We start from the raw sequence: 27,693 nt of genomic DNA on the forward strand, positions 1-27,693 counted from the left end.
GTGGTAGCTCTGTACTGGCGAGTCGGGGCCGGCTCCGGTACCTCGGGCAAGAGCACACAGAGAGCGCGTGGGACTGGTGTCTATAAACCCCGTCCCCGTTCAAACGCTCCTACCGCTCTGTATCTCTCTTCCTCCTCCCGGGCAGGAGTTGGGCAGGGCTGCGAGCACTTGTGGTCCAGCACACTAAGGTTCTGTACTCTGGGGGAGAAGACCTGGGTGCTTGGCAGGAAATAGTGCCCGCCCCTCATCCTGACGACAGCTGACACTTAAGAACAGCTTGCAAAACATCCCCACTGACTTACCGTGTATGTTCTTCCCTTAGAAAACACCCAGCAGACAGGAGGAAATGGAGACACAGCAAGTAAATTCAGACATTTTATTCTGGAAAGCACATGTGCACAGTTTCAACACAGAAAATTAACCTGGGAGTGAATGCCGGAACAGATCGGCTACCGACCATCATGCAGCAAGGTGAGTGACACGGACCCGCTGGCCCTCGGAGCCCCACAGTGCCTGCAGGAGGGTGAAAATCCAGGAGGCTGAACCCCTACACACTGCCCGAGAGAACGCAACAGAAGTGGCAGGTTCCTAACGACGAGAAAAACTTACAAGTAGAATCAAAACTGATTCAAGTCATACAGTGGAAGGACAAAAGGAAAAGGGAAAGAGATCAATATGATCTGAAACAACTGTTTTAATAGTAAGTTGCTGACCTTTTGTTGGACTCCAGTCCAAGATGCCTGAGGACGGGCCAGTGCTTCTGCACAGGGTCGCCCCTGGAGGGGAGACAGGCCCTGTCTACGACCCTCTTCTCATCCTGAGGTCCCCCGCCCTCCCAGTGAGGGACAGCGGAGGACAGGGCCTTGTCTGTCAGTGCCCGGATAGTAACGGGTCCTCTGGACTTGCTGAGGGTCGGTGGACCCAACACCCCTGGCATCCCCAGCCTTCTTTGTACACCTGACTGGGTTTCTGTAAGATCTGAGATCACCTGTGAGGGGAGAATGCTGGGTTTAAAGTGTTTGTGTCCTGGCCTCGTGACAAGTCATACTGTCCAGGCGTTTTTGGCACTTCCTTTCCTTGTGCCTAACAGAGTCTCTCCTCCCCTGCCAGCAGATGCCAGCCAGTTCCTGTAATTAACACAAGGGTCATTAATATTAGCAACAAGCTGGACCCAACGAACCAGTGAAACTGACTTTTTTCACCTGTCTTCCTTTTATATTACTCTGCCAGTTAATAATCTATTCCTGTAACTCTACTTCCTTGGGATTTTATTAATTCAGTAGCAGCTTCATCTAAAATCTGTTGGTCTTAATGATACTGATGTTTCTAAAGGCCAAGCAAATGGCTTTTTCTCAATCTCATCTTGTAAGTCTCAAAGTCTCTAAAGAGAAAACTAAATTAACTGATTAGCTATGCATCAGGTAAGCAACTCATATCATTAAAAAAAACGGATAGACAAGTCTGATTATTGTGCTTGAAATGTACTAAAAGGAAAAAAAAAGTACTAACGTATCAAGTTACTATGATGATTATTTTAATAACCTTCAGTAAAAGCCCACAAATGTTTTCCATTCAAAAATGCCTGGGATTTAAAAAAAAAAAAACTTGGGATAAAATGTACTAGGCCAATATATTTCAGACTGCAGGGCTGGCTCTAATTTAGAACTGGCTACAGACCTGGAGTTAAGGGAAAGAAGTGCGGGCAGTCGCGCCCAAGACTGTTAACTGCCCTTTTGCTCTATCACTGCTTGGGAGAACTCTCAGAAATCATTAATGACTCTGAGTCAGTAAGGCAAAAAGCTGTGAAGAAAAATGGTAATAACACAAGTGATAAAGGGCTAGAAAAGATGCACAACCATTTTAAAATGAAGATGGTTTGGAAGGAAAAAGGGATAAAAGAAGTAGATTATCAGAATGTTATAAGAAAAAAAAAATGCTTTTGGTTTTCCTGATAAATGGCAAATCAGAATCATTTTCCCTCAGATTTCACAGCCAACGTTTTCTTAATGTTGTATCTATAAGTTGCCATTTCCTTCCAAGTATGTTAACTGCATAAAAATGAAACACCTCCCCATAAAACACCAGGGAAAGAAAAATCCACTCCCTCCTCAAAGAAAACAAGAAACCCTTTCATGACTATTAGACTGAACCATCACCCTCTCCTCTCCTTACTGTCATTTGCAGAAAAGAGAACGGCTCGCTTTCACTCTAGAGCCATCTGTACTTCATTTTTGAAGCCCTTTGGAGTGAGGAAGCTGTTTCAACTTTTATACCAGAGGTAAGGGACAACAGAGAAGAAAAAGGACAGTGGAGCACTCTGAGCCAGCTCAACTCAAACAAGACCAGGCTCTTCGCTGTCCACGTGGAAAATGAAACTTTGATCTTTACCAAGTAAGTGACTTTTAAATATTTAACTTTTTACTCAAGATAAAAGCACAAATCTCTCCTAACTAGAGTAGTAGTAAAATGTGACTATTTTCTCTTCAAAGGGAAAAAGAGGGGGATAAAAAAAAACTTAGAAAGGTATGTTTCCTTGCAAGCAAAACAGAGAAAAAGGTATTATTGTTGTTACTATAATTATTAAGCCACAGACACATAAAATCCACAAACTGGATTGGGGTGGCTTTGGAAATGCAGTATCATATCAAAGGTGCAGACTGTTTTGAACATTCTGTACAGATCGGGCTGAACAAGAACCAAAGCAAACCTCCCCCACAGCAGTGACACGCCTCGGGCCCCCGGGAAAGACAGCACGGCCTGCTCCGGCAGCGAGGTCGCGAATCCTCTCCGGCCGCGTGGGCCATCCCGCCAAGTCCGCGGGTGAGGCTGAAGGGTTCTGGTGGCACCCAGTGCGAAGCACGTGCATCACTGGCCCAATTTCTGAATGGACTTTTATAAATATATACAAATCAGTTACAGGCACTTGAAATGTCTTTGGCTGGAATAACCCAACATTGCAAGATAATGTATTCACAGAGTATCCAGGCCCAGGCTGGCTTCAGCAGGCGATGATTATGGTTCTTTCAGTCTCTCTCGGAAAACGGCAGCTGTGGGATTAGGCGTCTGCCAGAGCCACCTAGGAGAGAGCAAGACGGCCAACCGGTCACGCAGTGACGAGCAGGTAACTCAGCCCCACCAGCTCTCCTACTGGGGGCCTGGGCTCAGCCCCGAACCCAGGGAGCCACACGCACGCATCTGCCAGGCGGGGGAACGATTAAACGCTAAAAAGATCAAGCTCATCTAGGAGGTAATGAGTAGAAATCAGCTGATCTCATGAAGCGCCGAGCTGAGATGGGGCCAAGTTTCAGCGCTCTGGGAAGTGACCAGCATGCAGACCTCAGTGGAACGGAGGCAGCCCTCAGGGTTAGCTGTTCTCCAGTGGGGAACTTTTTTTTAAATACAGAATTTCTAAAGTCGTTTTTTTAAAAAAGTATTTAATTTGGCTGGACCAGGGCTCAATGGCAGCATTTGGGATCTAGTTCCCTGATCAGGGATCGAACCCAGACCCCCTGCACTGGGAGTGCAGTCTGAGCCACTGGACTACCAGGGAAGTCCCCAGTACGTAATTTGTTAATGATCTAATTTTCGCTTGTTTTGTTTTTTGGCCACACGGTGTAGCATGTGGCATCTTAGTTCCCTGACCAGGACGCTGGAAGGACAGAGTCCAGCAGCAGTTGGGACTTCCCCAGGGAAGTCCCTCCAGTGGGGATGTGAGAATGGTTTTTTCCCACCAAAGACCTGGGTATATGATTGAAAATGCAACACCATATTATAGGCTGAGGGGCAATGGCTACTGATAGACAGGAACTAATTTCCCTGGAGAAAAGGAATCATCCACAGTAAGTGCAAATAGGACTAACTGGGACTTTACCCAGAGACCTCCACAGCAGTCCTGGGCCAGACCCCACCCACCACTCACCTTCTCGGGACAGAATTCAGGATTGCTCTGACGCAGTTTGCTGGGTCTGCCTTTGATAACCGCGTAGCAAAACATCGTTATCACCATCACAAAGAGGAAATAACTGGTGTGCATGAGATGCAAGTTTATTAACGAGCGGTCATCCTAAACAAAGAGAACCAGAGAGACACCCACACTGAGTCACTGAGATTTTAAGGCTGGCTTCCTGCCATCAGGGGGCAAAACCTCTAGGCTTGCCTCAGTGTTCCTTCTCACATGCGAACAGAAGGTTCTCCTGTCTTCTCAACGAGGAAAGCCAGAGCTCGTGGTGTTCCAGACACCACCCACACCCTCCCTTCCTAAACCAGTACTCTGCTCAAACTCTCCCCGGAGCCTTTAACCCCTGCCCTTCCCTTTCTGTCTTCTTGTTCTCACAGCCCTCAAGCTGCACAGCTGGCCCCCCAAGTCTGTTTCTAACCCCTTGCTACTCCTCCCCATAGAGGCTGCGGCCTTTCCCCACGTCGACGAGCCCCTGGCTGCAAACGCCAGCCAGGACTCACGCCTTTGAGCGCCACAGGCAACTGCCACCAGGCCCGGCCAGCTGTTGAGATCCCAGCCAGGCCTCCACTCCTGTTCCTTCTCACAGCTCCAGGCCTCCTCAGGCTCCACCCCATTTCATTATTGGGGGGTAGACCAGTCTTCCTGACACACTGCTTTACAAATTTCCTACAGCCCAAATGCAGGCAGTGCTGGCCTCCTCCTCTGAGATCTAAACGCCTCAGTGAGGCCCAAAGGGCCTTCGGGAACCTGGCCCCTGCCCACCGCACAGTCTCAGCTCCACTGCTCGCTCCTGCAGGCCCTGGTGTTCCAACGCCCACAACTTGATAAAAGTGAGACATAAGGAAAGAGAGGGACCAGGCAAAAAGAAAAGAAATCCACCTGGCATGTACTGACAGAAGAGAAGAACATTTACAAAAATTCAGTGCAGTCTTTTAAAAGTGGGCTCCAGTCTGCGGAGCAAATAAAACCGGCAAATCACCCACTAGCTCAGAGGACAGGGCCTCCCCCTCTTCTCTTTGTCAAGTCAAAGCCCACCCATCAGTCTCCAGCCAGAGTCCTCTCCTGTTTACATCGGCCTCCCTGGATGCCGCACTGTGCACTGCTCCTACCGCCACTAACCACAGACGCTTCAGCGAGGGGCGTGTGCAGGGGGAAGACGGACCAGCCTCCCCAGCAGCCCCTCTGAGTTAGGCACACAGCCGCAATCGATACATAACTGCTGCTGGACAAAGTGGAAAACGAAGAACAGAAGCGATTTCCTTAACCAAAGGGGTGGCGTGTTTCAGCAAGTCTCCAGCCTCCCCCAAGCTGGCCTCCCCACCCGGATGGAGATCAAGAATGGCAGGAGCTAAGCTAACCCAAGGAAGGAGGTAAGCGGGGTCTGCTCTAACAGTTGCTGGACACACACAGGCGCACAGGATTCTTCCCACTTACGTCTGGAACAATAACTGTAAGCTTGGGGTTTAAAGCATGGTAGACTTTTCCAATGGCCCCCTTGTAACACCAGAAAGGGTTGTAGTCTTGAGCATATTTTGTGTTGGCATCCCTGGCCGTGGTGAAGATCTTGTACCAGAGCGTGGCGTTGCTGTAGGTGTCGGGAACGCAGTGCGGCGGCTGTCTGCAGGAGAAGGGGGTGGGACACGGCGCTGAGCAGGGCCTCTTGTGGGGAAGGAGAAATCGGAGACAGCCGTATTTTCTTGAGATAAGGCCTATTATGTTTTTAGTTCAGTGATTTTTTTTTTTTTTTTAAATTAATAAACACGACAGAATAACTAGGCACCGACACTTGAGAGTTTGGGTGTTAAGATTTTTGCTTTCGGAATTCAATCCTAGGTCCTCTCACCAGAAAGGAGTCGCTTCCTGTAAGCCCATTTTCTCAAAGAGGCTAAACTTGCAGTCACCACTGGCATTTCCACACAAACTTCTCCATCAGCTGTTACAACCAACAGCAAATAACGCTGAATTTGGCCTACAGACCTCCAAACATCTAAAACAGATTAATCCCAGGATAATTATTTAAAAAGGATTCACCCTAAGATCCTTAAATAGGCTCCACCTTGTGTATTTCATGTACTTACAGATCATTACCTCCTTTACAGAGAAAGCAGAGGCAAGAACAGCCTTAAAGGCAAAGCAGTTAACACTGACAGGTGCTCAAAAAATAAAAAAGAAGAAGAAGTTTCAGCAACAGTAACTATTTCATGGAAAAGAAGGTTCAATTTATACTATCAATTTAAAATATAACTCTTCCTGGATAATAGAAATGAACAAAATACTGTTCAGAAGCCGTCATTATGGTCACAGGATCAGCTCTTACGCATCCTTCCTGTGGCTTCTTCTACCAACAGGAAAGGAAGTCTAAAACCTGCAAACAACCAGATGCCTTTACAACCTTACTGAAACACTAACCCTCTGATATTTATATGCAGAGTTTTACCTCAGAAAAGCAAATTAAACTGAAATAATCCTAGAGACAAGTCCCAGAGAGGACAATTCTACAAGGTAACGTGACGCCAGCTGTCCTGAGAATTTGCTGCTAAAGCATCCTAGTCAAGTTCACGGCAAACAGCTTCGCACATACATCTGTGGGGGTCAGGGAGCACTTACACGGTGACGGGGAACACGCCGGGGTGAGCTGTGAGGGTCATGCAGGCTGTGAACACCACCTGCTCACAATGCCCGTGAAGGGCACAGTCGTCCGAGCTCCAGGATGTGGGCAGGGTGAAGGTAATGTTTATCTCCTCCTGGGCTTCCCTGCCTGGAAAGAGAAATCAGTGTTTTGGTAAATAAGGCAAGAAATCATACATTTATGATTCTCTGGGATTTGACTGAATCCTGAGATCAAACCCACCCAGGAATCCCATCAACCCAAGGAGGTGGGACCCCTGCCTTTGCGGGGTTTCGGGAATAACAGTGGTTGTTCCGAGCCAGACTCTGAGGCCTGCTCACCGGGCAGACCCACGATGTGGCAAACACAGCCAGGCCGCTTTCGGCCACCGCCTGGAGAGGCCACACCAGGGCCTGGCCATGCCTGGGTGGGAAGGCTGGGGCTGCATGAGTCCTCCCCATTGGCACAGCGCATGCATTACTTCACTTAGTGGACCACTATCCCATGAACAAGACCAAAGAAGTGTTACTGTAACCCTTTCACAGATAAGCAGACTGAGGATCAGCAGGTCAGACTTAAGAAAGGTCATGGGACAGGTGAGGGAAAAAGTACAAATGAACACCAAGGTATCAAACATCACAGCAAAAGAAAAAGGTCCACCCACTATGTGGAAAACCCAGCCGTTGCCCTTACTGCCTTACTCGGGAATACCTCTCACCAGGAGCAGCCAGTAGGGGACTGCCAGGCACTCCCCAGTTCCTTTAAGGACTTTAAAAGGTTCTTGGTAACCAAAGATGATTCTTCTGAGGCCCAATTCTCTGACACAAAGCCCCTCCTGATTATTCCAGCTTCCACTACTTGTTCAACCTTCTCCTGATTCACCTACAGTCTGTCATGGGTTTGGTACTAGTTCAAGGGCAGCGCTCAATGTTCCACAGGTGTTTAATATTAGTTAACAAGCATATATACAGCATTTCCTGTCTGCCAGGAACTACTCTTAAGTGCTTGATGAATATTAACTTACATTATGCTTGTCTCTTTCATATCCCAAAATTGCAGAGAGGAGACCAGATTTTGGGCTTTTTCTAATTCCTAGCATTTAGCCCAGTGCATTCCAAAAAAACTTAAGACTAACAGCAATATCTGTAGTATGTACTGAAAACTCCAGCATGATGAAACAGAATTTAAGCAATCTGTGTTTAACAGACTCACAGATACAGAGAACAGACCTGTGCTTGCCTCTGCTAATCCCAAACTCCCAACCCTTCCCTCCCCTCCACAGGCTATTAGATAGAACTGATAGACAACAAGGTCGTACTGCACAGTACAGGAAACTACATTCAATATTCTGTGACAACCGTAATGGAAAAGAAGATGAGAAAGCGTATATGTATAACTGAGTTACCTTGCTGTACAGCAGAAATTAACACGACATTGTAAACAAACTATACTTCAATAAAACTTTAAAAATACGAATAAAAAATGTGTATTTAAAAATGTTAAGACCATAAATAGGCCTTATAGTTTCTTCCCAGTCTCCCACTTACAAGCCTTCATTGAGCACCTACTGCATACCAAGCACTTGAGTAAGTGAAGATGTAGTAGAAATGGTTCCTTCTGACTTTGTTGGTTCAAACTCAACAAAAGGGAAGACACGCACAAAGACTAAGCAACAGTCTGAGGAGGGAAACCGGACACTCTCATGCTCTGTGTGGCAACAGCTGTGGCCAGAGACAGCCTGGGGGAGCTGGCTGCCACTCAACGTACCCGAGAGTCCGATCTGATGCCCGAGGATGGTGGAGTACAGATGGGTGACGTTGCGCGAGTACCCGCCGAAGGGTTTGAGTGGGTCCAGGGTGAGGGTGATGGCTACTGAGATGTTCACTGGGCCCGCATCCTCCAGGGGCTGTGGGGACTGCGTGGATGTCCTGGCCTGGCCACTGGTCACTGTGCTTTCCGGAGCTGTGGTGTCATTTGTGAGATGCTTTAACGTTTCATTCTCTGAGACACACAAGTCCAAGTCATTAAACCGCAGGAGAAAAGTATTCCAGTCCTTTGGTAAAACGGAAGAGAAGCAAGGGTGAGACGTCTGAGCGCCGCCGGCGCAGTGGCACAGTCCCAGCCTGCGGTGTGCATCACACAGCAGCGCAACTGTGCCTCCAAGTCAGTGCTTCAGAATGACAGTGGGAGTACAGCCCGCAGCTTCCTGCGCGGGCAGAACTGTGGAATTCCAAACACTCTCACACTCAAAATCTAAAGTATGAACTCTTCATTGGCATGACTATTAAATAAACTGAGTTGAAACAACTCAGGAATATATGTGAAGAGAAAAAAGGATATTATACTTACAGAAAATCATCTAGCCTCAGAATCAAATTTGAAAAGACGGCTTAGGACTTCCTTGGTAGTCCAGTGGCTAAAACTCTGGGCTCCCAATGCAGGGGGCCCAGGTTCGATCCCTGGTCAGGGAACTAGATCCCACATGCCTCAACTAAGACTCAGCACAACCAAATAAATAAATATATTAAAAAAAAAAAAAAAGAAAAGGAAAGACAGCTTTGAACAAAAGTAGTAAAACATTCAAAGTATTAATCTAAACTCATTTAGCAGTTACAATGAGCTATTTTTATCATTTTATTTTTAATTGGAGGCTAATTGCTTTGCCACGTTGTGCTGGTTTCTGCCATACAAGAGTGTGAATGAGTCATAAGTATACATATGTCTCTCCTTCCTAAACCTCCCTCTCACACCCCCCACTCCTCTGGGTACCATTAGCTATTTTTTAAAAATTAAGGCTGCCTTAAAATATTTTCTTAAAAGGTCACTTTTCTACACCGAGCTCTCTCTCTTGAGAACATGAAACTGCAGTAAATACCCACCCTGATGTTAATACTTTCTCCCCCTCGTCATGGACCCTGGGTGCCACTTTAGGACAGAAACAATTTCAAAAGGGAGGAGAAAACATGTTCTCACGCTTCTCTTTATATCTGTACTGATGGTTTAAACTATAAACAGTTTTAAAACGGATACCAACATAGTAAATTATCCACCAGGGTGTTTTTTCATTTGAGCTGAAACTCAAAAGATGAACTCAGGCTAGAATGGCAACAACAAATCAACCTAGGCTGTTCCACACAACTCCTTTCTCCCAAGTAATGTATCTACAGAAAGCTGCCACATGTGAAGACAAACCAAATGACACATCCAGTAACTCTAACATTAATTAAAAATGCCATTCAAGTAATTCCCGAGTGGTCAGGTCTACCTTTACAGCCCCAGTTTATCAGTACTGGACATTTAGTACGAGGGCAACCAGCAATTTCAAATTACACTCTCCCTAACACCTGAAAACTCAGCAGACCATTCAAGAACATTAGAGCTGAGAATGAACATTCTAGTCTCACCCCTTCATATTCCAGACATGAGCCAAGAGACCCAGAGCAAAATGGGGACTCTCCAACTCCAGCTGAGGTGAGAGCAGCAGAATCAGAATTAAGTTTTCTGATTCACAGTCCCAAACTTTCCCTATATACCCAGGCTCTTCATTTGAAAATAAAATCCCTAAATTAAATCATAAAGTTCTGCAGCATCCTGCAGCTCTGCTTTCCTGCAGAGCTCGAGTCCATTTTGAACAGTTGGCCAAGGCCAAGGTCGGGCTCCATTCTGCTTATCAAGGGCTAATTATCCAGGCTACATCTTAACCTCTGGCCCTGGCTGAGCATTCAACATGGACTTGAGCTTGGAGGGAGAGCAATGCCAGGATGCTGCAGAACTTTGGTTGTGACTAGAATGTTCATTCTCAGCCCTAAAGACTCAGGCAGGGTCAGAAAAGGGAGAATTAAGCCAGCCAGTACGTTTCCTGGTAAGAAACTCTTTGGTAGCGTTTAGTGGGAGAAGTAGCTCAAGCTTGTTGCCCTGTCTCAGAGAAGGTGGTTCCTCTTGCCAAGATCATCTATAATCCAAAATGGTGCAGAGCACAGGAGTGAGCGCCATCCCCGCGCCACTGAGCGGAGCTCTGCTCCATCGCGAGCCGCACACACTGTGACAGGAACGCAATCCCGCCCCCGCCCCCATCCCCACCCAGGAACACACCCAAGAAGGAAAAGTTCAGGGGGCACTCACAGAAGCTACTAGAATGGAAACTAAGTTGTCCCAAAGGGAACTTATCCACCAGGAAATTCACCATATCAGTGGTTCAGCATAATGTAAACTTACTAACAGGTATACTGTCATTCATCTCTATTAAACATTATTAACTATTGTTTTCTGATATGCAAGAACATGCTTTTGGGGGTGGGAAGGGAGCTCTGTGCTGCATGGCTTGTGGGATCTTAGCTCTCCGACCAAAGACTGAACCCAGACCCTTGGCAGTCAAATCACTGAGTCAACCATTGGACCCCTAGAGAATTTCCAAAAACATAAAATCTGTATTATGACTGTTCAAAAACCACTATATACCTAGATTAGCAATTAAAGAGCAATGCCCAAATAATTCATTTAAACTGACCAAAAACTGAATCTGTAAGGCAAGTTTGTAGATAACTAAAGTCTTCCTTGATAAGAGAAATGTATTTGGAAATAAAATCCTGCTTTCTAATATTTTATAATTCTTTCTTCCCAATTAAAAGGCTTTCAGTACAGTATAAAACTCCATGACAATATATGGTTTTAAAATAAATGCTTATGGTTTTTTAAAATTGCAATTAGCTAATTTAATGTGAATAGCAAAAAGTTAGTTCTCAAACTTCTTGACACATTGTACAAATACACTTTCTAAAATACATGCTTCATTGCTGAAAGTCTCACTAAAGCTGGGAGCATTATTTAAATCAGTAACTATCTGACTAGGTTATTTCTTACCAAAGTGAGTCACTGCAAGATGAAGACCAAAAATTCTCAATAAATATGACTCCTTCTCACTGGGATAAATAAGTCACGAACCAAAGAAAGGCATGTGGAGAGCCAAAAGGTGTTTCCCCACCCTACAAAGGCCCAGCCTGTCTGAGAGGAGAACTGAGAATTCACTGTACCTCTGCCATTTCTGGTGACTTGATCTCCTTGATTTTGAAGAAATAGCCCAAGGTCAGGAAAGCTATTGCCATGGCGCTGACGCTGATCATAAACACCACCAAGGGGGGCCGGCTGCTGATGTACAGCTTCAGGTTCTCCAGGGGGTTGATGTTGAACATTATTCTGATCAGCTCCACCTGAAAGGAATTCATCAGAATCACTGACAGACTCGCCGAAAGAAAACCTATGACTCACTTGTTTCTTTAATGGGGTTGGCGGGTGAGGAGGTCACACGTTATTGAACTTGAGAACTGTTTGATCATAAATCCATTCAAAGACTAGAAGGGGGAAAAAAACAAACACTAAATATTAACTGTCATTATTTCCAAATGGTAGGATTTTGAAAGACATTCTTTTGGTTGGAATTTTCTTAATTATTCTTTAAGGAACATTTGCTACCTCCACGTTACTTAAGAAATCAGGTAAGTAGGTCACTGATACGACACAAATACATGCCAACATGTACAAAAATAAGCTGAGGGTGCTCTCATTTCCTACCACTGAAGAGCGGAATTCTATTTATTCAACGTTCCATCCTGTTCACCACCATGCTCCTGCCCGTTCCAGCACCTGGTAGAGAGCAGGCACTCAACAAATACTGAATTTTATCACTCCCCTGCTTAAAGCTGAGCCTTCCTGTCAAGGCCCACAGGGTGTCATGATCCAGAAGCCCCGCCAGCCGCAGTAACTCCATCTCCACCAACATTCCCTCCCCTATTCACTGGGCGCTGGCCACACTCATCTTTCTCAGGAGCAGCTCTCAATTTCTACAGGGAAGTCGGCTGAGACTTAGAGAGGGATGGTCCTGAACCTACACATCAGTCTGGGGAGTGCCGCCGCTTTACCAATATTTGTCTTCCAGTCCACGAACCTGGGGTGCCTCTGCACTGATTTATGTTCTCTTTCATTTATTTCAGTATTTTGCAGTTTTCAAAGCACAGGTTTGCACTCCTTTTGCTAAACTTCTTCCTATTTTGTCCTTGGAATTTTTGAACATATCCTACCTGAAGGCTTTTACCTCTGCCTAGAGTCCTTACCCCCTTAAACTTCCACATACTTGCTCTTCTTCAAAAGCAGGTCTCTGCTCAGTAGTCAGCTCCTCAGAGAGCCCCTCCGTGACTACCCCCCATCCCCGATCTCCCAGAACCCTGCGTCAATTCCTTTCACACTGTTCAGTTAAATTTCTACTTGTTTACAGTCTTATCATCCCTCTTTCGTGACTTCATGAGAGCAGAGACGCTGCCCGTCTTGTTCATTGCTACAGCCCGGCTCCTGGCCCCAAGAACAGCAGAGGCACATAAGTTCTTGTATGTATGATCAGGCTACAATACTAACATCTATTTTTAAAATATGTGCCAGCTTTTAAAGTTGAGAGAGAAAAAGACGCATCAACAGCACCTAAGAACAAAGAGCAACCACTTGCAACAAGCCAGGCTGTGTGGCTGTGTACCTGTTTTCACAAGGCTTTGACTCAACCTTCTCTTTTTGAGACACAATCTGTTGACCCAGTCCACTGGGTTTAGCTGCTGTACACGATGCAACTGTATCACAGCTGAGTTATCTCGGGTTCTGCCCACTGTCTCACTCACAGAGGACGCCACAGCAGGCACAAGAGTGGTTCTAACACAAAGAGGTAGGCCCATCTGCAACCTGACTAACTGTCAGACTCTCTGAGGAAGTCGTCCCAGTTTATACTCCTCTCCCCAGCCCCCCACTGCAAGGAAAGCACTGGCTCCATTTCCCAACATTCATGCCAACATTTGATACTCTGTGTGAAACTGTATCTCACCATTATTTTAAATTACATCTCCCTGAAAAGAAGAGTATCTTTTTACTTCTTTATCAGCCATATAGATTCTTCCTAGGTGAACTGCCTGAATCTTCGGCCATTCACCAGTAGGTTGTTTGTCTATGTCTTATTAACATTCAAAGGTTTTTTGTTCTGGGATATTTTAAACACTGGACCTTTTTTCCAATTTTTTCTAAACATTATATATAACTACTCCAATTCTGTGGGTTTTCCTTAAATATGGTTTATGACATTTTGGGCCCTATGACAGGTTCTTAATTTTTTTAAGGGCTTTATTAAGATAAAATTCGCACACCATGTAATCCACTCATTTAAAGTATACAATTCAATTCACAGATTGGAAAACCATCACCATAATCAATTTTCAAACATTTTCATCATTTTCTAAAGAAACCTCATATCCTCTAGCAGTAAACATCTATTTGGGTCCACTTTCTTTTTCAACAGTTTTTTTTTTTTTAATTTTCTCTTAATCATCTTGTTGGATTGATTCAAAGATAATTTATGTAGCTACCATTGACAGTATCTTCTAAAAATGATGTTTTCCATTGTTATTAGTTTATATAACAGCAATAGACTTTTGTACATTGATCTCAATTCCAGACACTTTGCTACAATCTTTCAAATTCGAATTAGACTGTAGCTTCTCTTGACAGTAACTCCACAAGCAGTAACAGTGTTTCTTTCCAACCCTTGTTTCATCTTTTTTCTTTCTCTTACTACTTGGACTAGAACCTTCAGTGAAATGAACAGAAGGGCAATAATAGGAATCCTTGCCTCATTCCTGACTTTAAAGGAAACGCTTCTAACGCTTCACTAATAAATGTGGTATATGTTAAAGATTTCTGAAAGAAATTCCTCATCAGGTTAAGGAAGCACCCTCTATTTCATGTTTGCAAAGAGAATTTCATTATAACTGTTACATTTTAATGAATGCTTTATCTGCAACCTCTGAACAATCAATTTTTCTCCTTTAATCTGTTAACATGAACTATGCTCATTGATTTTTTTCACAACGATTTATTTGCGTTCCTTGAATAAATTTAATATAATCGTGATCTTTTAAAACTATATTGCTGACTTATGTTTGCTAAATTTTACTCTGAATTTCCACATCTATTCACAGCCAAAATCATTCTCTCCTTGGCTATATATACTCCCTGACTAGTATGGTTAGGTCATTCTAATATCATAGGATTAACTAATTGTGTTCACTCATCTATTTTCTAGAAAAACATATATATTTGCTTCTTTCTCTGGGAAGCTTGATAAAGTGAAAATCACTCAGTCGTGTCCAACTCTTTGCAACCCCATGGATTATACAGCCCTATTCTTTAGCCAGAATACTGGAGTGGGGAGCTTTTCCCTTCCCCAGGGGATCTTCCCAACCCAGAGATCGAACCCAGGTCTCCCGTCTTGCAGGTGGATTCTTTACCAGCTGAGCCACAAGGGAAGCCCCAAAGTTTGATAGACCTTGACCAAAAAAACATCTGGACTCAAGTTTTTTTTAGTTTTGTATTTTGACGGGCTGTCTTAACTACTTATTCCTGCTTTAAAAATAAGTTAGACTTCCCTGGTGGTCCAGTGGTTGGAATCTGCCTGCCAATGAAGAGGACGCAGGTTCGATCCCTGGTCTGGGAAGATTCTACATGCCTTGGGACAACAAAACCCATGTGCCACAACTATTTGAGCCCATGTGCTGCAACTGCTGAAGCCCTCACACCCTAGAGCCCCTGTTTTGAACAAGAAGCCCTCGCACCAAAACTAGAGTAGCCTCTGCTCACTGCATTTAGAGAAAGCCCGCTCACAGCAACAGAGACCCAGCACAGCCAAAAATAAATAAATATTTTTTTAAATCTATATCTTCTATTTTTAGTAATTTTGATAAGACATTATTCTAGGAAACTGCACATTATATTGGTTTTTAACATTTCTGGCACAGTATTATCTTGTGATTTGTCCAATTTTTACTTGTGAAAGTATTAGTCACTCAGTCATGTCTGATTCTTTACGACCCCATGGACTGCAGCCTGCCAGGCTCCTATGTCCATGGGATTCTCCAGGCAAGAATACTGGAGTGGGTAGCCATTCCCTTCTCCAGTGGATCTTTCTGATCCAGGGATCGAACCCGAGTCTCCTGCAATGCAGACCGATTCTGTTCTGTCTGAGCCACCAGGGAAGCCAGTATTATCTGGTGATTTGTTCAATTTTTACTTGTAGTCCTGTTCTTTTTCATTACAAATGTTGTGATGTGTTTGTCTTCTTCTCTCTCCTTTTAATCAGTCTTACCAGAGCTGTATTGTATTTGTGTTTTCAAAAAAAAGTAGTATTTGGGTTTATAGATTATATCTAGATAATTCCTTTTCTTTTTTAGTACTTTCTACATTAAAAAAAATTTATTTTTCAGCACTGGCCTTCTTTGGCTTAGCTCAGCTTGGTTTTTCTAACCTCTGCAGTTGGAATCTTATCTCAGATTTTTTTATTCTTTTTTTAGTGGAAGCATTTCAAAATGTAAACTTTCCTCAACACACTCCTCGTTTAGCTGTATGACTTTCCGTCACCACTATCATCAAACTAATCCATCAGCAAATCTTGTGGATTTTCTTCCCAAAATGTTATCTCAGATCTACCTGCTCTGCCCCATCTTCTTAAGATGATGGAGACTGACCACTGCATCAGTCCTCCACATGTCCCACAGCCCTAAGACCTCTATATCCAAGTGCCCACTGACTATCCCTGTACTTAATATATTCTACAACATGTCAAAAAACTGAACTAACCTGCATTCCTGCCCAATCTGACCCTTCCTCCTGTATTCCCATCTCAACCTAGACCTTTGGAAAACATCCTAGACTACTGCTGCCCCATACCCAAGCAACTACTAAGAGCTAAGATTCTATTTCTTCACCATCTCTTACTTCTGACTCCTCTTTTCCATACTCCTCTGATACTCCCCTTAGTTCAGGCCCTCATCATCTTCACTTGCAGCTATTGCTACGAGTCTCAACTGGATCTTCCTACTATGGGTCAAATAATTCATCTTCCTGTCAGTGGCTTTTTTCAAATGCAAATCTAATCTTGTCACTGCTTCATTATCTCAGAGCTCCAAATGACCTAAGGATAAAGTCCAAGTTCCTTATAGTCACCATAAACTACGTCTTGTCTGCTTAATGGTTTGACTGACTGCCTACAATTCCTAGAACACATTAGACAACACTACAGTTGCCTGCAACTGAGTCCACAGGTCCTCCTGACCGTCATAACGCCATTTCTCACTACTTCAACTCCCCTCTTTCAAGTTCCGGCTGAAGGGTTACCTCATCCTATGAAACATTTCCCACCCCTAGCAGTCCCTCAGGGAGAAGTGACTTTCACCCTTATGTCCCCAGTATACGCCAAAAATTTCTCACACAGAATGAAATACCTCACCGCAGCTGCCTGTGCACATGTCTACCTTCCCAACCAAGCTGTAAGCCTCTTGCTGGGAGACACAACATCTTACTGTCTCTACTTATCAATATCTAAACACAAAGTAGGTAATTTTAAAATATAAGTTTCTTAAATGAATCAAATGAGTCCAGACTTACACTGAAAAATAAAGTAGTAATTTCAGTAAGACTGCAGAATACAAGGCTAATATACAAAAGCCAATTGCTCTTCTATGTTCCAACAGGAACAACTCAGTATCATTTACGTTAGCACTCCCCTTGCCACATACTTAAGGATAAATCTAACAAATATGTACAAGATATATATGAGGAAAACTTGACTTCCCTGGTGTCTCAGACGGTAAAGCGTCTGTCTATGATGCGGGAGACCCGGGTTCGATCCCTGGGTTCGGAAGATCCCTTGGAGAAGGAAATGGCAATCCACTCCAGTACTATTGCCTGGAAAATCCCATGGACAGAAGAGCCTGGCAGGCTACAGTCCATGGGGTCGCAAAGAATTGGACACGACTGAGCGACTTCACGTACACGTTCAAAACTCTCATGAACAAAATCAAAGAACTAAATAAATGGAGCGATATTTCATGTTCGTCAATACAATGATTCAGTATGTCAAGATGTCAGTTCCTCCCAACTTGACCTACAGATTCAACACAATCCCAATCAAAATCCCAGCAAACTATTTTATGGGTATCAACAAACTTCCTCTACAGTTTATATGGAGAGGTAAAAAACCAAAACAGTTAACACTGAAGGAGAAGAACAAAGTGGGAGGGCTGACTCTACTTGACTTCAAGACTTACTATAAAGTTACATAGTCAAGAGGGTGTGGTAGTGGCAAAAGAACAACTGTATCAGTGAAACAGAACAGAGAACTCAGAAACAGACCAACATAAATACAGGCAGCTAATCTTTGACAAAGGACCAAAGTCAATACAAGGATGCAAAGACAAGTCTTTCAACAAATACTGCTGGAACAACTGCACATATGCACGCCATAAAAGATGAATCTAGGCACAGACCCGGAGAAGGCAATGGCACCCCACTCCAGTACTCTTGCCTGGAAAATCCCATGGACGGAGGAGCCTGGTGGGCTGCAGTCCATGGGGTCGCTAAGAGTCGGACACGACTGAGCGACTTCACTTTCACTTTCCACTTTCATGCATTGGAGAAGGAAATGGCGACCCACTCCAGTGTTCTTGCCTGGAGAATCCCAGGGACGGGGCAGCCTGGTGGGCTTCCGTCTATGGGGTCGCACAGAGTCGGACACAACTGAAGCGACGCAGCAGCAGCAGCAGCAGCATCAGGCACAGACCTTACACTCTTAACAAAAGCGAACTCAAAATGGATCACAGACCGGACAGTAAATGCAAAACTACAAAACTTCTAGAAGGTACACTGGGAAAACCCTGAGTTTGGTGATGACTTTTTAGATAAGGATATCAAAAGCACCATTCATGAAAAAAGGAAGTGGTAAGTTAGACTTCATTAAAATGAAGGATTTCTGCTCTACAAAAGACACTGTCAAGAGAATAAGAAGACAAGCACAGATTGGGATAAAATATTTGCAGAAGACATCTGATAAAGGACTGTTCTCCAAAACATGCAAAGAACTATAAAAACTCAACAATGAGAAAATAAACAACACAATTTAAAAATTAGCCAATGTGCTTAACAGACATTTCAACAAAGATTTTTCAGGTGGCAAATAAGCATATGAAAAGTTGCTCCCACATCATATACCATCAGGAAATGCAAATTAAAACAAGGTACCAGGACACATTTATTAGTAAGGCCAAAACTCAGAACACGGCCAATACCAAATACCGTCAAGGATGCTGAGCAATAGAACTCTCTATTCACTAAATAGGCTTCAAACCACAAATGTTGGCAAGGATGTAGAAAAGGGAACTCTAGTAAACCGCTGGTGGGAATGTAAATTGATGCAGTCATTATGGAAAACAGTACAGAAGTTCCTCAAAAAACTAAAAATAGAACTACCAATATGATCCACCAATTCCACTCCTGGGTATGTATCTGGGTATATATTATTACAAAAATAATAATTAAAAAAGATACATGCATCCCAGTGTTCACAGCAGCACTATTTACAACAGCCAGGACATGGAAGCAACCTATGTCCTAAGTGTCCATCAACAGATGAATGAATAAAAGAAGACATTCCATATACATATAATGGATTAGTACTCAGCCATAAAAAGAATGAATCTTGACACTTGCAACAACACAGGTGGACCTGGAGGGTCTTATGTTTAGTGAAATAAGTCAGAGGAAGACAAATACTGCATTTTATCACTTATAGGTACAATCTAAAAAATGAAACAAACAAATGAATATAACAAAACTGAAACAGACTCACAGATACACCAAACTAGTGGTTTCCAGTGGGAAGAGAGAAGGGGAGAGGAGCAAAATAGCAGTAGAGGGTTAAGAGGGACAAATCACCATCTATAAATAAGCTACAAAGATGTAGTGGACAGTATAGGGGATACAGCCAATATTTTATAAGACTTCTAAAGAGAGTATAATCTACAAAAGTATTAAATCACTATGTTGTACACCTGAAACTAATATTGTAAATCAACTATACTTCAATTAAAAAATAAAATATTAGTAGGTTTCAGAAACAAAAATGTCAACAGTAAATTAGAGCTCCATTTATTAAGAAAACAATGAAATCTGAATTGCATATAAAATAATTAGGACTATTCGCTATGTGGAACTACAATAATGAAATATTTAGAAAAACAAAAAAAATTTGAATTCCCTTCTAAAGCTATCATTAAAACCGTATCACTCTAGAAAATAAACACACATATATATAAACACACATATACATATAAACATGTATATATATCTCAACATAAATAACCACCAAATTAGCAAGCAATGTCAACATACACCAATTTAATTAGAGCAAGTTCCAGAGGAGGCCTATTGGATTCACTTAAAAAGTAAAAGCATTTTTTGTTTTTTTTAAGTGAAATTATTAAAAGTCCAAATACTTCATAAAGTTAAAATTCCTTTCCACCATTCACAAGTGTTTTCAAAGATGAATTAACAAGGGCTAAACAAATTTATCTCCCCTGCAAAGAATTACAAGAAAATTCTGTCATCCTCTCAACAGTAAATGTCTCACTTTTAATTAAAAATAAGTTAAGCTCTACGGGGAGGAGAAAGCACACCAGCTGACCTCTCCTACACTCATGCATCCCACCCCCAATCGGAGATGTTCACCAGGATAAAGATAAGAACTGACCTGGGCTGTGGACCCGCCTCCCTGCAAAGCCTAGGGAGGTAAAGCACACAGAACGCAATCAAGAGCCAACTTCACGAGTGTGAGCGCACACAACTCAAGTCCATCGATTCGGGACCCACAGTGTGAGCGCACACAACCAAAGTCCATCGATTCGGGACCCGGAGCTCTGAGACGAGTTTAATGACAACACTGAACAGCAGGCTGCAGCTTTTTAAGTAAGCAAAAGGCAATGCTGAGATTATCCTAGGGTTAACTCCAGCAACCCGCAAGTTAGGAGATCCTAAAAAGGGGGAGAGAAGAGGCTGTTACAAGCTTTCTGGAGACCAGCCTGGAGGTACATGCCCACAGCACCAAAGCTCAGCACACTCTCCTGTGATTCTGCCTCTAACAAGTTAACCTGAGAAAACCCTCACTGCTGAAAACAAAGACTTAACTACTATGACAGTCTTCTCAGGAGTATATACAATTTTAAGACCTGGAAAACCAGATATCTAACAGTTGTAGGGAAGTGGTTAAAGTATAACACAGCCCCAGTAGGAAAACTATGTAGCCATTAACACAGATCTAAAACACACAAAATGAGGTTATCTCAGGTTTTTAAAGTATGAGAGCTACGCAAGCACCAATATGGGAAAAAAACACATAACACACCCTCAACATGTAAACAAGGGTGGTTACTTTTAGGTGGTGAGATTTTATGTCTTTCTTTAACATTTCCATCATGAGAATGTATTTCTTTTATAATAATTTCTAACTAAAATTTATAAATGACTGTCAATTGACCCTGCTGGTCTCCTGGTCCAAATAAAATTTCATTAAACCTTAATTCCATTCATTCTCTTCATTAATAAAGGCAATAAACAACAAAGAAAATTTGTTAAACCCACCTAGAGAAAAAAAAAAACACAAAACAGAAAACAGGACAGTTGTTTAATATGTCCTTGTGCTAAACAAAGGCAAAGCCTTTCTTGCGGCGATCTGTGTTTGGATTTATGAGAAACCAAAACTAAAATCAGAACATTGACTAAAAACTAAAATCAGAACATGGACTAGACTCCTCCAGACAGCCCGGTGCTGCGTGCTCCCAGGGCAGGTGGTGCAGAGCTTCCCCAGACAAGCGTGGGCTCCTCCACTGGGGCAGAGGCTGGGAGAGCCTGGGGTTGGGGTGGGGTGACCTTGAGCTAAACAGGTGCCCAGGATGGTGAAGGGTCCTACGAGGCATAGGAGAAGAGTGTCAAGGAGGAGGAAGTATCAGCCAAATATTGCTAAGAGGTGACCCAGCATTAGCAGTAACAAAAGAAAGGGTCTCTGAACCTCGAGTACTCAGGTGAACTTAGGCTTGCATAAACACAATCCTCCACCTGGAGAGATCACTGGGGATCCCTGAAACCTCACTCTGGCTGGGGGGACTCAGACGGTAAAGAGATGATAACAGGGGGACCCCACTGGTTCAAATGAGAGGGAGGAAGGGCCGTGGGGGTCACGAGAAGTGAGGAAACCAACACATTCACAGGCAGAGAGCGAGCCGGTGAAAGAGGAAGGCCTCCCGAGGGAACAGCGAAGGCAGAAACAGATAAGTTAGCAATTATGATATTTTATTGGAAAGGAAGTAAATTAACACTCATCATGCCGATACACGAGTCCTCTGTGCATCTCTCTGCCCCTCTCCACAGCCCACGTACTTTAAAGTATACCACATGGCGACTTGTTCCAGTTTAAAACTAGAATCTCTGCACAGGATGGGGATTCCACACTCCCAGATACTTCCTAAACAGTTCCTGACTTATTTTAAGTTACACTAAAACACTACTTGTGACCCAGATCAAAAAGTTCACTTCACATGAACAATAAAACCACCATTTTATCAAACTGAATTTTTGACCTTAGGCTAAATGAGAAATTCCTTAAAACTCTCTTATAAAGTCACCGCCTTTTCAAAGTTCTGAGGAGACTAGGAGTCAGGGAAGTGGTGGAAGAACCCACAGGGGGACTATACAGGGAGGACGAGGGAGGCAAGCTTGTTCTAACGCCCACTGCGGGAAACATGCTAGTCTTATGCTAAGAGAAAAGGCCAGGCTGTCACCTTGATGTGGGAGAGGCTCATTCTGAGTGTAAAAATTAAAGTAGCCTTCTCAAATATCCTGTGATGTTTAAGATAGTCAAAGGGTTTTAAGGCTGGTTGCTATAAACCCTAAGGCTAATAAAGAACATTAATGGATGCGATGCCGGATTATCCAAGACTCAGCAGAGATGAGGACATGGGCTCGTCTCAAAGAAACGCTGGGCAATCTCAACACCCAGCTCTCCAGCACTGAGAAATCACCTCCCTCCCCCACAAAAAAGTGAATGCAGATGGAAAAGACCCTCAGAGAAGCAAATGCAGAGCAACAAAGTCTAAGAAAAACGTCAAGGTCTCCACAAAGGTCTGGACGCTGAAGCCAAGGTCTGGGTCTCGGTCCTTATTACCTCCCAGTGGCAATGGATGCCAAGGGCGACCCCACCTTCCAGCTGCCAGGACCTCCCTCTCCTGGCTGCTCTTCCTTCTCACTCTTCTTCAAAACTTGGGGTTCCCCCCAGGCTCCGGCTGGGCCTCTGCTCAAGGTGGACACACTCATTCACAGCTTCCTGTCAATTTCACCTACTTCCTCACTCCAGATGGAAATATCCATCTACTGGAACATTCCACGGAGAGGACCCACAGGCACCTCGAACCACCCATCCAGGTCAAAGCCTATCCAAAGTCTCCACATCAGCTCCTCCTCGTAAAGAAAGACAGCTCTCTACCCAGGACCCCTGCCAGCCATTCGGGACTCTCTCCTACACCCCAGCAGTTACCGGTTACCAGCCCCGCTGCTCCCACGGCTGCAGTGTCTCTCAACAGTGGCTTTTCTCCAGCCCCACTGCCTCCTTCAGCCCAACTGAACTCCAAACGCATCCTGCTCCTGTGGGCTCTCATTTCTGTGACGCTCTCTGCACACCTCCCTCGGGCAGTGCCTGGCACTGGGAAGGTGCTCAACAGTAACATCTAACTTTACCACCCACTTTGATGAGTGAAGCACGATGTTCTAAGAGTTTTGCACATATTTTATCCTCTTGACATCTGTACTTTACAGATGAGGAAATTCAGGCATAAGGAAGTGGCTAAGCTGCCCAAAGTCCTAAATGAACGTGGATTCAAGTCCAGTCAGACTCCAGGGCCTGGACATTAACCAAGTGCTCCACTGCCTCCCAGGAGATGTTGAATACAGAGTCCACCCCATCAAGTGAGATACACACTGAGTAGCAGTCATACAATTTTGCAATTAAGACATCAATAGTGATATAAGTAGAAACCTCTCCCATTAGGGGTTAAGGATCATTTTTAATAGCCACCATTTAACATGTGCGGGGCCAGGCTCCGTGCCAAGTGCTTTACATACATATTTCCTAATCCTCACAACACTGCCAAGTAAATATGCCTATCCTCACTTTACCCAAGAGGAAACTGAAATCAAAAGGGGTGAATTTATACAAGGTTGTATTACCAAAAAGTCACAGGAAGTACTCAATTGAGATTCTGACTTAATCCACCTGACCTCAAAACCTGTGCCATCAATCACAACACCAGGGTTGATAAGTAGATTTCAAGTCAAATGCCTGATAGGAGGAAAAAAAATTCACGTACCACGGATAGTGTATTTTAGCTGACTTCAATATGAGCACAATTAAAATGAACTTTTTCTGAAGTTTAAAACGGTTACCTTATTTCCCATCTCTTTAGCAAGGCAACTCCCACTTCAGCACCTTTACCAGAGTATAAAGCAAAGATGAGTGGAATCTCCTGCCAATAGTTTCTTGTTTCTTAATCTAATACAACTTACAAGGCAGAAGAGACTCTCAAAAACTTGTTTCACTCAACAAGTTTAAATGATCAAAAGGGAAATAACAGAAAGCATAAAGTTTCAGTTGCTAAATGTGCATTTTAGGCAATAACAGTACTCAAATAAAGACAAAAGGAAAACAATGTGGGCTGATATAATTTCATGACTTATTTTCCAAAATTCAGACTGGCTGTATTTCTACTTACTTGTAACTACTTAATGCATCGCTCCGTTTTCAAAATCATGACATAAAATCATGGGAATTTCCAACATGATCCCTCTTTTTAACAAATAAATTCATCTTAGTCCCAAAATTGAAAATAACTCATTTCTTTGTTCTTAGTTTTTTTAACTGCTGACCTACTTAAAAACCAAACTGAAAGTATCTTTGGATTGAGATGTAATGATTTGGGATTTAATTAACAGATACTTAAGAAAACAAATCATGAGTGATGACAAGATTAAATGAACACAACATGGAATCATAACATCTGAACACAGTGTCAAGACTGGGATATGTTCTGAAAACAGCATTTTAAAACAAATAGCCCAAAATGGCAAATGCCAGCACCATCAGACACTGCTCTACAGTCCCCAGGTTTATAATTATACACAGAAAGAGTGCATACCTCTGGTATGGAAAAGATAATTTAAGGATTTCTACATTTACCAAACAAATCCTAAATGGAAATTTAATTTGCTAAAAACTCTTATCATCTTTCCTCCATTACCTTTTTTTCATTTTAATTGCAATGTCTCAGTGAAAAAAAAATTTTAACTTATCTTAAAAAATTGTAAAGCCCTCTCACAAGTCAGTATCACTCTGTAGCAGGTTAACAGTGACAAAAACATCCCGTAGACCTGCCATCCCTGTTAGGACCACTCTTTTTAGGACACTTGACTGTAACAAGGCGGAGACAGAGCAGTGGGGAGAGAGGGAAGAGGAGTCAAAGAGGAGGAGTAAAAAGTTAAGCTGGTCCCTAGTATGTTTAACGAAAAGCTACGGCTGAAGCCAGTGAGGTCCTAAGACTAATCATAACATTCCAGGGCAATTACATGGTGTCCTGTTTGAACAGCCTCAACAGTTCTTCAACAACTGGGTAATAGAAACAAACAGCATCTCTGTGAAGTGAACTAAGTGTCATTAAAAACACTCAGGTGATGGCTAAAAGTCGGCCATTTATCACTCGGCTGCAGCCAGAGTGGCAGAGATGTTACTAGAGCTGGGCTCCTGCAAACTAAACACAGGCACATAAACCACTCGAGGACAGCACATTTAATTTCCTGATTGTTAATACCAGACAGGAATTACAATCAGCATCTTTTTTCATTGTCTTTAAAATGAGTTAAGCACTGCTTCGTGTCATTGGCTGTTTAACAAAAGAAGACACAAACATCAAATGCAAACAGTTCTCTAACCCAGAAAACCACCAGAAGTCAGACTCGGTAGCCTGTGTTTTTCTGAAGCAGAAAAGCATTCAACCCTTAACCAGCTGTCTCTGCAAATACTTCCAGACACCTACTGCCTAGCTACCTAGTTTGCCCTTCCACCAAAGGCCCAAGCTTTCTATTTCCCAGCAAATCTGTAATGACCCAAACCCTCCCCATCCTTCACGGTCCACCTCCAAAGTCACTTCCTTCAAGGTTATGTGGCAGCCTGGATGGGACTGGGGCTAGAGGGAGAATGGATACATGTATATGTATGCCTGAGTCCCTCCACTGTTCGTCTCAAACTATTGCAACATAGTTTGTTAATCGGCTGTACCACAACAAAAAAATTAAAACTTTTTTTTAAAAAGTCACTTCCTTTAGGAAGGTTTTCTGATCCTAATCAGAAGGAAATCTCTAATAGCTGGTATCTCTATATGGCAATTAAGTCCTGCCACGTTTTATCCCCCATCCCTTTCTCTAATTAAGTCCCTGGCCAGCAAAAACTATATTTGCACTTAGGTCTGTCTCGCTTCCCTGCAGCAGCTGCAGCTCCCGCCCCAACAGAGCAGGTGCGCTCCATCAGCATTTGTGATCCTAGAACCCAGACGCCCTCCGCAGCCCTGATTCCAGTCCATCTCAATTAGGCCACAGAAATTCTTCCCAACCTTTACTAGGAAGTCAACACACTGCCTCCTTACTCCCAGAGTAAACAGTCTTGGAGTCATAAAGTATATCTCAGTTGCACAACAGGTCTATTTCCTTTGAGATTTCTTAGATGCAGTGAGGGAGCGGAGGGTGCTTTTATCATTCAAGCCGGAACCGAGCACTATCTACAGATGGGATACAAAAAGCTCAGATTCCAAGCTCACCAAAAAGAGTGCTACAGGGACAAACCAACAGTCATCACCAACCCTGGGGTCTAGCCTCCCGCTACCTCCCCGAGAGGGCTCACCTTTGAGGCGGGAAAGTAGCAATTCAGCAACCACAAGCTTTCCTGCTTTCAGGCAGACCGCAAAGCAGCTCATCATTCAACACTCAGCCAAGGCTGTCATCGGCTGAGAACTAAACTACAGACACCGGATTCTTCAACAAAGGCCCCCTCACCAGCTGTCCACCGATTATGGTGTTTACACGATCGAAAGCAGCACAACAGGCCTAGTCTTATTCCAGAGGGTGCCTATCAAGGGAACTAGAATTACCGGCCTCTAGATTACCTTGAAGCCACTCAATTTAGTTTATTAAAATATAAGTGAGGATGATAATCCACCCCCGCTCTGGACAGTTACCAAGCTTGACACACAAAAAAATACCACTAGTTCACTTCAAGTGTCGCACGTACCCAAGTCTCTCCCTCCCATCTTGAAATGTGTATCCTTCGCAAATGGAAGAATAACGCAAACGCGTCCCAAAGTCAACAAAAGCAAACCACCAACACGTTCCCCGTGCCAAATCCAAATTATCCAGGCCTGGGCTCCAGACGTGGGAAGTCCTGCCATCTCGAGGGCCTCCAGGGAACGCTGGCTCCGGGGACGCGAGTGGACAAACCCCGGTGGCCGGCGACCCAGGCCGAGGCCACCAGCCTAGGCCGGACCAGGACCAACCCCCATCAGCAGCTGGAGTCGGGGCTGCAGCCCGAGACGTGAGGGCGAAACCCAGCCAGTTCATCCCCTCCCGGCCCTCGTCAGCCCCGGCCGAGCCCTGACCCCCGTCCGCCCTGGCTCACCCCGCCCCGGTGGGCAGCGGCGCGCCCCGGGCCCGGCCGGGCCAGCTGCTCGCCGGACGCCCGCGGCCGCTCGGAGCTCACTAGCGGCGGCGCGCGGCCGGCCCGGGGCCGCTCGGCACCATTCTCCCCGCCGCGCCGGGGGCAGCGTCCGGCTCCGCGGGGCCGACGCGAGGACCAGAGGCCAGTCGGGCTCCCGCCGCCGCGGCTCGGTCTCGTCACCAGGTCCGGCTTCCGTGGTTTCCGGGTAGAAAAAAACGCCACGGCCAACGCCGCCTTGACCTCCGACACCTGGCGTCCGACGGCGGCGCGGCGGGGACAAGACTCCTCAGTCGCTGGAGGCGGAGGCCACGCTTCCTAGCGGGGTCACGTGGGGGGCTCGCACGTGAGTACGTGGGGTGCGTGCGTGCCAGCGTGGAGTGCGGGACGTTCTTTTGCGTGTTCTGTGTAAGAGTGGTGGGTAGTCAGAGTGATTGCGCGGAGTATGCATGAGTGGTGCATGTTTGTGGA

At 44.3% G+C, this 27,693-nt stretch overlaps 1 protein-coding gene across 2 annotated transcripts; it reads right to left on the reverse strand.

The window, feature by feature from the left end:
• Positions 1 to 362: 362 nt before the first annotated feature.
• TMEM248 (transmembrane protein 248) lies at positions 363 to 27,512 on the reverse strand. 2 transcript variants are annotated; one of them, XM_025275310.3, is made up of 7 exons: positions 27,187 to 27,512; positions 11,597 to 11,773; positions 8,334 to 8,619; positions 6,566 to 6,716; positions 5,393 to 5,576; positions 3,920 to 4,063; positions 363 to 3,076 (listed from the first exon to the last, which is right to left on the reverse strand). In XM_025275310.3, the coding sequence occupies exons 2-7, from the start codon at positions 11,753 to 11,755 to the stop codon at positions 3,056 to 3,058; spliced, it is 945 nt and encodes a 314-aa protein (XP_025131095.1). In that variant the 5' UTR covers positions 11,756 to 11,773; positions 27,187 to 27,512; the 3' UTR covers positions 363 to 3,055. The 2 variants fall into 2 exon arrangements, with proteins under 2 accessions (XP_025131095.1, XP_044792201.1); XM_044936266.2 differs by lacking the exon at positions 27,187 to 27,512 and adding an exon at positions 26,416 to 26,434.
• Between the last annotated feature and the right edge of the window lie 181 nt (positions 27,513 to 27,693).

The sequence above is a fragment of the Bubalus bubalis genome, chromosome 24 (genome assembly GCF_019923935.1).
Source record: "Bubalus bubalis isolate 160015118507 breed Murrah chromosome 24, NDDB_SH_1, whole genome shotgun sequence".
Lineage (NCBI taxonomy): Eukaryota > Metazoa > Chordata > Mammalia > Artiodactyla > Bovidae > Bubalus > Bubalus bubalis.

Coding starts and splice junctions, on each gene's coding strand:
- TMEM248 (XM_025275310.3), bottom strand. CDS start 11,755: ATGTTCAACATCAACCCCCTGGAGAACCTGAAGCTGTACATCAGCAGC. Junction 6,717..8,333: donor GCATCAGATCGGACTCTCGG/GTACGTTGAGTG, acceptor TTCTCTTTCCAG/GCAGGGAAGCCCAGGAGGAG. Junction 4,064..5,392: donor TTACAGTTATTGTTCCAGAC/GTAAGTGGGAAG, acceptor CTCTTTGTTTAG/GATGACCGCTCGTTAATAAA.